The sequence below is a fragment of the Ruditapes philippinarum genome, unplaced genomic scaffold, assembly GCF_026571515.1.
Source record: "Ruditapes philippinarum isolate M1 unplaced genomic scaffold, ASM2657151v2 ctg3808_1_1_1_1, whole genome shotgun sequence".
NCBI classification, from domain to species: domain Eukaryota; kingdom Metazoa; phylum Mollusca; class Bivalvia; order Venerida; family Veneridae; genus Ruditapes; species Ruditapes philippinarum.
In genome coordinates, this window is record NW_026865608.1 from 160,379 (window position 1) to 172,675 (window position 12,297).

The following is a 12,297-nucleotide window of genomic DNA, read 5'->3' on the forward strand; positions in this document are numbered from 1 at the left end:
CAATCAATCTGAAACCTAAACAAAGAGAAGCAGACATTTTTAAGCTGTACATATGAGGTACCAAACATCACATATTTCTAGGATACTTATCCAAGAAATTGATTAGGTGTCATGAGAAAGGATGGAAAAGATGGAACAAGGGACCAGAACAAATAATGGAAATGGGACAAGCCAGTAACATAAGATTGTTAGGTTACAAACATGCATGAACAATTTGTTCTTTTTACATTCTAATACTTACTTATATCTGGTACTGAAGGCTTTGTATGATGTCTGACAGGGGAGAGATATCTGCATTCCATTACTATACACCTGACACGACACATACAGATCCGAGCATCCCTCGCAGTAAACACCAGAATAACGTAACATCGGATCATTCAGCAAGTCATTGTAGCTTGGTCTTTCTCGCTCACCTTCTAATGTCCCTCTAATCAAATAAATAATGTTTCAATAATCTGCTTTAATGCTAAGAAAATCTAAGCTGTAATACATTGGGACCAGAATCTGGACACTAGCCATGTATTATTTCTCCATCCAGTCAGGTGCCCACACCATCATTTGGTCTTGATGATCTCTGTGAAAGGGTATTTTTGTCCTTTGAAGTTAACAGTGTAATATGAGAAATATATAACCCCACTGGTGTAAGGTTTTCTCAGACCTTTTGTATTTTTATGGTCTTAACATAATGTTATGGAAATTTATGAATGCATTTTTTTTTACAATAATGTAAATGATTAACTAAGAAATAAAAACACAAAAACAAATTATCATTGAAAACCCTTTTGAATTAGCTTCCTGGACCAACTTTAATCTTACATACTGTTGTACTGTAAGTCTGTATATGTACTTAATTTGCTTAAATAGCAAACTATCAAATCTTAATATTACTGCATATACATGTAGTCTCAAAAATCAATACAGCGTGATCGATCCAAACCTGAAAACTACCGTCCAGTTTCTTTGACAGTTGTTGTATCAAAACTTCTTGAACATATAGTAGTGTCACAAATTATGAATCATGTTACTACTGAGAGCCTGGAGGCGTTTAAATCTTCCATCCAGCTTGTTCCAGTCGTACCATCATATGTTTAAATGGACACCACCTTGTAAAGTGTAAATACATGTTGGTCACCAGACCTTTTAGGGTGTAGTGTGGAACATCAGTTTGTCATGGGACAGTTGTGATACAATTGTGTAATATAGTATTAAAAATTTTATGTCGGAACACGCCACTCTACACCGATGTACAGTCTTCACCTCCTCGATGTTGATGTCTACCTAGTGGATATTGTCGAGTAACCCCGTTGAAGTTGAAGCGTTTTTCCCCCTACTTTGGGAAATGGTGCCAGTACCAAACAAATTTGGAAAAAATGTATAATTGTCTCAAATTGGAAATTTTAAAAGTATTCATGGGAAATCTTTTTATCCAATGAGACATGATAATTATGCATAAAATACACTTTAAAACCATGTTTTATTAACAATAAGATACTCATGGTGTGTTTTTAAACTAGTCTTTTTGAAGACCCTGTCCCCTGTCTGTCAAATATTAATTGCAGTATCATGTAGATATCTTGGAATAAGTTGGAATAGACCAACCAGTCAATCCAGTGCAGCCATCATTCCTTCATTATTTTACTATTACATTCAATATTATTGCTTGTAAATGACTTGACGGCAAACGTGAAACGTCCTGAATCATTTACAATTTTATTGAAACGACTAAAATAAAAAGAATTAAACAACGCAAAACATCCGGTTCGAATAATATTGTGTACAAACAATTTATCAAAGATAAATATCATACAGCAAACTATATTTATATGACACAGCATAAAATTTAAACTTTTGATATCTTACATCTTAATTTCTACGTTTTCTTCTAGCTCACAGCTGTATATGTAATTAAATCGTCCCTCAGACATTTTGCCAAAATCATTTGTTACGAAATTTAGTGCGAATAATTTGCATGAGAATTACACGTTTGTAAAAAGTACTCTTGTTTATGATCGTACGCCACTAAATATTAATTACATGGCTGCTGTTGTATTGTTATACATTAATTTTCATTTATAAAATGGTTTAAAGAAGTTTTCCTTCAGATACATGAATGTCAGTGTAATCTTACAAGACTTTATATCCTGTTGTATGATTACTTTGACATTGAAACCTCTTTATCAAACTCTGGGATGTACTATAACGTATGTTCCAGTCAAACTGTAAAGCTGCACACTGTACACCTCCAGATGAGCAAACTATTTCGATAAAAACAAGTAGAGATTTTGATGCTAAAGCATCAAGTCGCCGGATAGAAAATGACTGTATTATCATAAATATAAGAAAATATCAGTTCATGTATAAAGAAAAGAGGAACAATATGTTGTGTAATTGTTTATTCACAATAAAACATCATATGTAAAGCAAACTTGCTTAGCATTATTGTCAAGAAACTGCTATGATTATTAAATAAGCAAGTATTGTCTGGCAATATTGACCTTAGACTCATTAATTTCCGGGAGGTGTTTCGTTAGTTTACGTAACTTATTATGATTTATGCTAAAGATTTTATTGATAGTATAGATCTCGATATTAAATCAATTAATATTGCTCGATTGCGTACAGGCGGTAAGTAGGACGAAGTTGTGACCTAGTAGGTCAAGTTCGAATCTTTAAAAATCCCTTTTGCAGTTTTCATAAAACTATCTTTTTTTATTATTTCTGTTAAATATATATGAAACATAAGTTGATAAATCGTGTTTCATTTCTAGCATTTTTTTATTTCATAATTTTGATTAATTTTGTAAGGCGAGTGATATTCTTGTAATTCTACTTGTAATTCTATCTTATACATTTACCGTTATACCAGACATCGAAATCCGTTTTGTATAGTTCAGAATCCGATACGCCAAATAATCAACGGTCATCGAATATTTGAAAATATATATGTTTTAATTATTGCATAAAACAATGCAATTCTACCGTAAAAGTGGTATCTGCGTAAATTTTTCTTGCGCTATCGAAAAAATAAATTATTTAGTTGAAATCAATATTCTTGTCATTACATACGATATAGTAAACGTTTAATTGCTTTCCAGTTCGATAAAATATTAACAAAAAGATATTTTATTAGTTTTCTTTATTGTGTATCTAATTCATCCGTCCTACAGTTTTGGTAACCTGCGCGACGGAAATCGACGGAATATAACGAAGACGACGATTACCACTATTTCAATAAATGTGCCTCTTTCGCATAAATCTATTTTGTTTTGTTCAACCTAAACTAAACTTTTGAACGCTAACAGAAAGGGCCACGTTTAACCCTATAAAAAGGTTTTGAAAACTTATTTAATTCTTTGATGTGCAAATTATGAGTACATTGTATACAGACCTTTCTAATGATATAAAATATGAAACTGATTAATGAAAGATAACTTTGTAATTATTTATACATTACATCTAACCAGGGTCTTTCAAATCAGACACTTTCCAACTAATCACAAGTAACCAGCAATCTGTTACTATTAATAGATTCTACAACACTAACATACAACGTGTAGTCACGTGATTCTTACAATAGAACAGGGAGAATCTGTTTATAATTAGATAAAATTATGAAATATAACAGGTCTCATAAGATATAAACAACCAAATAATTTAAATGTGTCATTTCAAATATCATTCATGATTTATCAATCATAAAATAGCAACGCTTGACACTTAGAAAAAAGTAAAAGTATCCCTAAATTCAATGACTGGTCCATAGGGATACGTTATTAATTCATTTTATGAAAATTGTAATGTTGCTTTTTAAGATGTCAATATTTGTATATTTCATTTCATTTAGCAACGGTACTTTATTTTTGATTTTTTAAGATTATGAAACATAATTGTGGTCCATAATTTTTCAGTAATTGATTTGCTTTTATATTCAGATTTTAAGGCCTTCTCCTACCATAAATATAATATTAAACTGTTACAAATATAGTCGCCGGTTTCTACCGGCGACTAATAACCTGAGAAAATGTACATTCTAGTAAAAATTTACATGTTATGTGCGATTAATGACTGAATTTTTCAGTATTTATAACTTTATTTCTACTGCATTACTAACGCAGTCAGGGCTATTTTTGAATCTGGAGGCGTGCTGCTTTAACACAGCAGGTCATATCCACACATTATTTAAAGTGGATTGGTCTACAAAAACGCGTCCACTTATCATTTAATTTTTCCGTGTTGCACGTTCTTTAGCAATTTTATTTATTTTTACAAACCATATCGAAGCATTTTAAGTCATATGTAAACTTAACTAAAAAATAAATAAATCAAGCCGACCATTTTAAAGACAAATTTGAGAAAGATAATGTAAATCATTAGATAACTTTGACATAATTCTAGCTAGCAGAAATACATAAACAATAACTTGGCATGTTACTTGTATTAAGAAATGGTTTAATTTATTCTTAATTTTTATTGCTGATAACAACTGATTATACCCGTGAAAGCCGGCACTTCATACATATACAACTCAATATTATAAAATGCGTGTCAGTAAATGGGAGATAACCCCTATAACAAATGTGCATAGTGCGTACACTGGTTATGCTATCTTGATAATGTTCATGTTAGATTATCATACAAGTACATGTATGTGATTAGGTGAAAGAGCAGCGTTAACTGTTTTCTATCAAATTTTACAATATTGATACACAAAATTTCATAATGCTAAATATAATGCTTGTAATTGTCAATTAAATGTAGTAACTTTATACAATATAATACAATACAATATCTTTATTGCCTCATAGGCCACCAGCCCAAAACAAAACATTTGTTTACATGCATATATGTACAAAACAGTGTAAAAGTGTTATATTAATAGTACAAATATTTAGTCAAATATGTAAATATATGTCATCAAAGTTCACAGAAAAAGCGTTTCAATATAGTTTGCCTGAAAGAGCAATTGCAATTTAACCTTATCTAAAACTAAATGTAAGACAAAAAACGCCAAAATGTAGGTAATCGCAAACATTGAAACATTTTGATTTGACAATAGGCTTAATGTAGAATTCAATCAAATTGCATTAACAATTTGTACATGTTTGCGAACATATATATTATATAAACAAAGTATGAGTTTCCTTCAATTTAAAGAAACCCACACTTGTTTTGGTACGTATTTTGTGAGTTTTATATCACTTAAAAGTAAAATGTTCACATACTATGTTGTGTTATATAAATATGCATAAAATATGAAAGTTGCTAAATTGAACAAGATATCGAGCGATTCCGAGTCAGTATTCATGTGTATGTTAAACTTGTAATTGATGGTGAAATCCAATATTTTCTTAAAATATGAATTACAAAAACAGGTTTAGTACAAAGTGATATTCTGTTTCTATACAATGGTCCACCTGACAGATTTCGCACAGTCTTTCTTCTCTATCAATGCTTCTATATCTTCCTCTTTCAATATCTATCACATGATTTGAAATTCTTACTTTGGCTAAGGCACTTCTAAATTTTCTTATGTTAACAATCTCTAAATAGTTTTCGTGTTTAAAGTTACTGTTACACTGTAGTTTCGAACTATTATGTACATTTGATGACCATTCTTGAAGAAATTGGTCTTTTTATCTTTGAGTAAACGTCTGTATAAAAAACTTTTCATTAGAAACACACTGATTTTGCCATACCTATCCAAAGCTGTTTCTTAAAAGTAAGTTTTTAATTTCGTGGGCCCAGTTGTTTTGACCTTTTTCATCCAAATTAATAAACATAAGTAACATTTTTAACTAGTTTCATTTAGTTACATTTGTAAATACATGTATTTTGTTTATTGGATTACGTACAAGTAATGATTAATTAAACAGCCTGCAGAAAAAAATAACACATACAATGTGACCTCATTACGGGCTTTAAACTTTTTTAGCAAAGTATCTTAAATGAGCGATCAAGTCTTGTTATTTTTTTACTGGGAAACGTGGGGCGTCCGAGGCCGAGTTGTTAAGGTCGTAGACTTCAAACCACTAGCTTGCCCTTCACCGCTGCGGCTTCGAAACATGGACTTTGGATTCTTGCATGTAAGTAACCTAGCTTACGGAACATCTTACGTAGGAGATAAAAAAGCCTAATAATGAGTTTATAACTCCAACGCAGGACTTTATAAGTCCTACGTAGGACTTTACAACTCCTACTCCTACACAGCTCTTCGAAAACTTACTCGACAACAAGCATTTAAGTGTCTAAATATGACTATATCAAAATATCAAAAGGCTTTAAAGATTACATTTTCCATACGAACTAGCTGAACAAAACAGCAATTAATCCTTTTCGGCCGTTTCGAATGATAAAATCCTTATGGGGGAGGGAGGGTGTGAAGTGTCTTGTTCCAGCTCCGGAAAGTTGCGATTTGCGAATCATTATGCATACATAAGTTTAAAATGAATTATATCCTACTTTGAAAAAAGTTGAACCCTATAATCAATAGAACTAAACTTACATAATACAGAATCATCGTTTAATATACAGTGTATGTAGAGAATGACATCTTTAGTTAGTTCAATTTTCGGAACAAGTTGTATTGCTAAAAATAATTCAGAATATTGAGTTCTGGTTATTTCGCTCAAAATCAATAAGAGTATTACCTAAGGCGGCTTGCCACAATTACAATTTGACATATATTGTTTATTTTCCTACATAATATGTTATCCTAAGTTATACTCTAGCATATATGTCCGACGCACTCTGTGCTTTCAGCACTTTGATATGTATCCTAGGAGTTATAAAGTCCTAATTAGGCTTTGTTATCTCCTACGAAGGACGTCTTGACCATTTGCTTGCCTATACTCATGGCCTTTTAATGTATGTAAAACAATTTAATGGCCATTAATGATTCTTTCCTATTCTCAATTATGGTACAGTTTACTTAGAATTGAAAGTAAATTGTAAAAAGTTTTATGTCCAGTTTGTCCACATTACAGTAAGTCACTATTTAAAAAAATCCGATGCAGCCAGTCTTTCTTTAGAATATATTTAATTTGATAAATATATATCTTTATATGTGATTAACCATGTTTTACCTGCTTTTTTATCAAATGAAAATTAGGCATACACTTGAAATTGTCTATTTTCCGTAAATCATTGTTTATGCAGTTAAACATTCACGTCTACTTTGAAAACTGCTCAAATGCTAAGATTTAACAAGACGCTGTTAAAAAAGGCTGCAATTTCATCCAAATTTTACAGGAATGATCAGTACCAAGTCTAGTTGAGCATATCATCTGCATTTTCCAGATATTTGATTTTTGTCAGAGTTATGGCCTATTAATAATTTTTGTAAAGTTTTGTTTGCACTTCTCCTTTGTGACTCATGCCAATCCATCATGGACAACTATATGGTATACTTAATATTACATTGCAGAAAAATGTATATATAAAGATATCACTCTAGTTAAATCCCCCCCCCCCCCATGCGTACTGACCAGGGGAAGTAGCCGCTGCGAGAAATGAATTGTCACATCAACGGTTACTTCCCCTGATAAGTACAAACAATTGAGTAGCAACGTGCTAGGTAGGTATAAAATCTTTGCTGGTATGAGATTAGAAAACTGTTGACTTTATACATGTAGTTAGGGTTAAAAAGAAATGTTGAATAGGACAAAAATGAATTATAATACACATTTATCATTACTTCAAATGATTAAGTCAATATTGCGGCAATCAATGTAAAAAAACTATCGGTATGAAAGTTCCGGAATATATTAATTTATTAATGCCTTTGATTTGTGTCCTTATACTTTTTTTCATCTTCTTTAACAGGCTAATGAGTCTAAGATTGGATACTTGCATGTAGAGATGATGAGGCTTCTACGCAAGTTCATGGGCAAATTTGTGTTAACAAAGGTCATTACTGCTTCTAAGATTACAGTTTGTTTGTTTGTTTCATTTTACGCCTTTTCCCAACAGTATTTCAGTCATATGGGCGGGTAGTTTCCTAACCATCGTTCCTGGAGAGTTACACCAGTACTAGACTACCTTCCTCCGTGCTAAACTACCAAAGCATCTCCCGGGGATCGAACCCACGCCATAGAGATAACTGGATTAGAAGTCATCGACTCAAACCCCTCGACCACGGAGGCGGTCTACAGAGATAGACTTCAGAAATCCATCCAATCAACACCAAGATAATGACCTAACTGTTGGTATGGGAACCAGGTCGTACTTACATGACAACCCTGACATTTGTCCAGTAGTGTTGAACAAATTTTTCAGGTATTACACATTTTATCTTAAATTTGATCTTATGCTACATGTACATGTATATACATTTTTAAGAAACAGTTTAATGTTAGAATAGAGGCAATAAAAAGAAGAAACCAGACACATGCTTCCGTTAAATATCTTAAGAATGTAAGAATTCAAACTATCAAGATCATTGGCTTGTTAATATGAAACAAAAAGTATCTGAATGTATATCAAAATAATTTATGTTGATGCTGATTTTTAATGCAAGGCAAGATTTTCTTGTGATTGTTTATAATTAAAAAAAATATTTTAAATGGTTTGCAGATCAGTCCGTGATTTCTACACAGAGGTTACAGAAAAAATGATAAAGAAATTCCCTTTAGAAGATACCACTCTGCAATATCTCGGATTTGTCAATCCTTGTTTAAGACAGAATATTTCCGGTGAAGCAGGTAGTTTGACTTTTTTAATTTTTGAATCATTTGTAGCTTTGGCATACATAAAAATTGTGTTAACTTCAGTAATAATTTAATTATCAGTAATGAAATCAGAGTTTTATATACCAAAATGGCTATAATCTAAAGGCACCATGATACAACATATTCTTATTGTACCTTAATAAATTTGTTTGTACTAGTATTGATATATTTTTACTTTTTTCAGTGTTGAGGCTTGCCAAGAGATTTCAGTGTAACCATGAAGAAGATCAGCTCCTTGATGAATACCTGGACTATCAGCTTACACCAAATGAGGAGCTGCCTAACTTCAGTCCAGACGAAACAAGGCTTGATACTTACTGGCTAGAAATGGAGGGGATGTCATTGTTAGATGGACAGAAAAGATTCAAGAATCTGCCAGTTGTTGCATTGGAGGGCCCTTTCACTTCCCAACAGCAATGGTGACCCTGAAAGGTGTTTCTCTATGGTAAGAAAAATCCAAACGGATGACAGAGACAATCACTCCAACAAAACATTAAACTCCCTGTTGTGTATGAAATTAAATGAGCCGCGTCACGACAAAACCAACATAATGCGTTTGCGACCAGCATGGATCCAGACCAGCCTGCGCGTCCGCGCAGTCTGATCAGGATCCATGCTGTTCGCTATTAGTTTCTCTATTTGTAATAGAGTTTGTAAGCGAACAGCATGGATCCTGATCAGACTGTGCGGATGCGCAGGCTGGTCTGGATTCATGCTGGTCGCAAACCCATTATGTTGGTTTTGTCATGACGCGGCTCAAATTGTGACTCAGAGTGCTACAACATGGACATCAACAAAGAAATGACAAAAGCTGTGACAAAAGCATGTATGTCATATAAAGAAAGTTCTAATGGTGGAAAGTGTGTAGAGTAAATAACATAGACATCAAATGACAAGTGCAGTGGGGAAAAAAACATGTATGTTTTATAAAGAAAGTTTTAATGATAAAAAGTGGGTTGTAAATTAAATACCATGCAAAAAAAATGTTTTTAAAGAACTCGTAGTTAATGCTTTTAATTATTGTGTGTTAAGACCTTCCTGTACGCAAAAAGTCCTGTTTCCGCAAATCTCCCTCCCAACAGACTCAATCTACCTACTTAATTTTAGGGTCAAATCTCCCTACTTGGCACCTGAGAAAGTTCACATGTATGTATGGGTATACAGTAGATCACTGTATTTATACATTCCAAATCTCGGACTTAAAATATTCGTTATTTTAAGTCCAAGACACCATATAGAGCATAATCATTCTAAACACAATGTTAAGAAAATATTTCTTACAACCATGGCTAGCTATAGATAGATTTTCAACAGTTAAATATATTAGTTAGTAAAATGACCATTATTATGAAACAAAAAACCTTATATGAAAAGACGCTTCATCAGTGGAAGTCGCGATGGGCATGTCGGACTTCAACCACATAGGCCCATCTGTTGGAAATCATAAACTTCGTTCCCTCTCAAACATACAGATTATCTGTCGAAGTAGATCTCTCGGGCCCAGGTTCGGCCATGTTATCCTTGTGAAAACATTTTTATGACGCATTTGAGAGATTTTCTTTCTTCACTTCATATAGACGTTTAGATAAAAAATGACCCTAATTTGATAAAAGTTTAATGATTGATAATTTTTAACGACTTTCTGATCAATTGTTGACAGGGTCAATTCTCAGCGTTGAAAAATGACCAAGGTTCAGTTCTCAACATTGAAAAATGACCCATGTGGTCAATTCTCAACGGGGTCAAAATTGAATGTTACACCGGTATTTGAAATATTAAAGCTAATATCACAAAAAAGCCAACCCAGTTTTTTTACATAAAGTAAATCAGGGGCGTAGCTAGCGTAACGCACTTACACACGTGCGTAACATTTAAGTCAAATATACTAAAAACGGCGAGAAAACTAAAGCGCAGTAAATATTATCAGTCCTACACATTTATCCCAGATACCTTTTGAATTTCAGTAAGGGCTTATCAGCTAGTAAATCACTATGTATTTACATGTCCTATAAGTTGAAAATCTTATCATCACAAATTAGCCCTTTGTGTTCTTATCTAATGGCCCTAACACTGAAGGATCAAGTTTCTGTAGATACAGCTTCCCTTTTGGACAAACCTTTATTAGTGATAATCATCTGCGTAAAAAACAAAAATATCAGGGTATTTTCAAAATGGCGAGTGATAAAAGTGGTGTCCCTCCTTAAGGAGATGTTTTCATGAAGCAGTCACTAGACGCTATCGAAGATTCAACTTCTTAACGCCAAGTGATACTCTGTTCAGTCATTTACGAATTTCCGAGCACGTATGGTCAAATATACTAAACCACTGTAACCTTTTGTGATTGATAAACTAGATTAGAGCTAGTTATTTGCATTTAAGTACATGTACTTTGTTTTACGATTGATTTTTAATTTTAAAAAGTATGTATATCCTTAAATAACGTTTAAAAATGCATTGAAATATTGTTATACGATCTTGTAATTATATTTAAGATGTTTTCTAAATCATGGCATATACTAACACAAGTCATAGCATTGCATAAAAAAGTTGTTAAAGATAAAATAACATTCCTACTGATTTAAATTTCTTATTTTTTTACCTCATATTGACATAAAAATGCTTAATTTAAGCAGCTCTAAATGGTAAAAATCAAGGAGCTTCCGGGGACAAAACCAGGGCTCCACCTAGACATACAAGGGGGCCTATAGCGGCCCATAGACCCCCCGCATGAGTGTGCATAATGTCAATTTCGTTTAAAGTGGCGAAGCTAGCTTTTCGTGGATCTTCATGGAGTACATGCACATTTGGTTCTGGACTTGTCTTCTCATAATCTTCCACTTTCTTGGACTCATAACGTCACCGTTACAATTATTTAAATGTAATTATGCCCCCCCCCCCCCTTCGAAAAAGAGAAAGTATATTAGTTTGCTAATGTCGGTCGGTCTGTCTGTCGGGATGGTTTCCGCTCAATTTCTTGAAAACTATATACTACAATGTCAGAACTAGCAGATGACTCCAATTGATTATAGGGTCAAAAGGTCAATGTCACAGGGACTTTAAATAACAGAATGGCTTCCGCCCATTATCTTGAAAACCATTTATCACAAAGTCTTCATATTCCACATATTGATAAGTCATATGTAGTAGATGACCCCATTAGTTTTGAGGACACTAGTTCAAAGGTCAAGGTCACAGGGGCCTTAATGTTGGAATGGTTTCTGCTCATTATCTTGAAAACTATATATCACATGTTCTTCATATTTCACATATTGATTAGTCATATGTTATTGATGACCACTACTGAATTTGGGGTCATTAGTTCAAAGGTCATGATCACATGGACCTTAACTTTCAGAATGGTTTCCGCTCATTATCTTGAAGACCATTTATCACAAATTAAGTCTCCATATTTCACATATTGATGTTATATGTTGGTAGACCACATGGTTTCCGCTGATAAATATATAAACCATCACAAAGTCTTCATATTTCAAAAACTGATTGGTCATAACTAGTAGATGACCCCTTTAAATTTGGTGTCACTAGGTCAAAGGTTAAGGTCACGTGG

The 12,297-nt window shown here is 33.0% G+C and overlaps 1 protein-coding gene across 1 annotated transcript in view; it reads right to left on the reverse strand.

The window, feature by feature from the left end:
• LOC132729727 (phosphatidylinositol 3-kinase catalytic subunit type 3-like) overlaps positions 1-2,017 on the reverse strand; it is a 56,309-nt gene extending 54,292 nt beyond the window's left edge. Inside the window, exons 1-2 of the mRNA XM_060715552.1 lie at positions 1,864-2,017; positions 242-430 (exon numbers count right to left, since the gene is read on the reverse strand). Coding sequence (XP_060571535.1) covers positions 242-430; positions 1,864-1,928 — 254 coding nt within the window. The 5' untranslated portion in view covers positions 1,929-2,017. The remainder of the gene's footprint in view (positions 1-241; positions 431-1,863) is intronic.
• Positions 2,018-12,297: the final 10,280 nt, after the last annotated feature.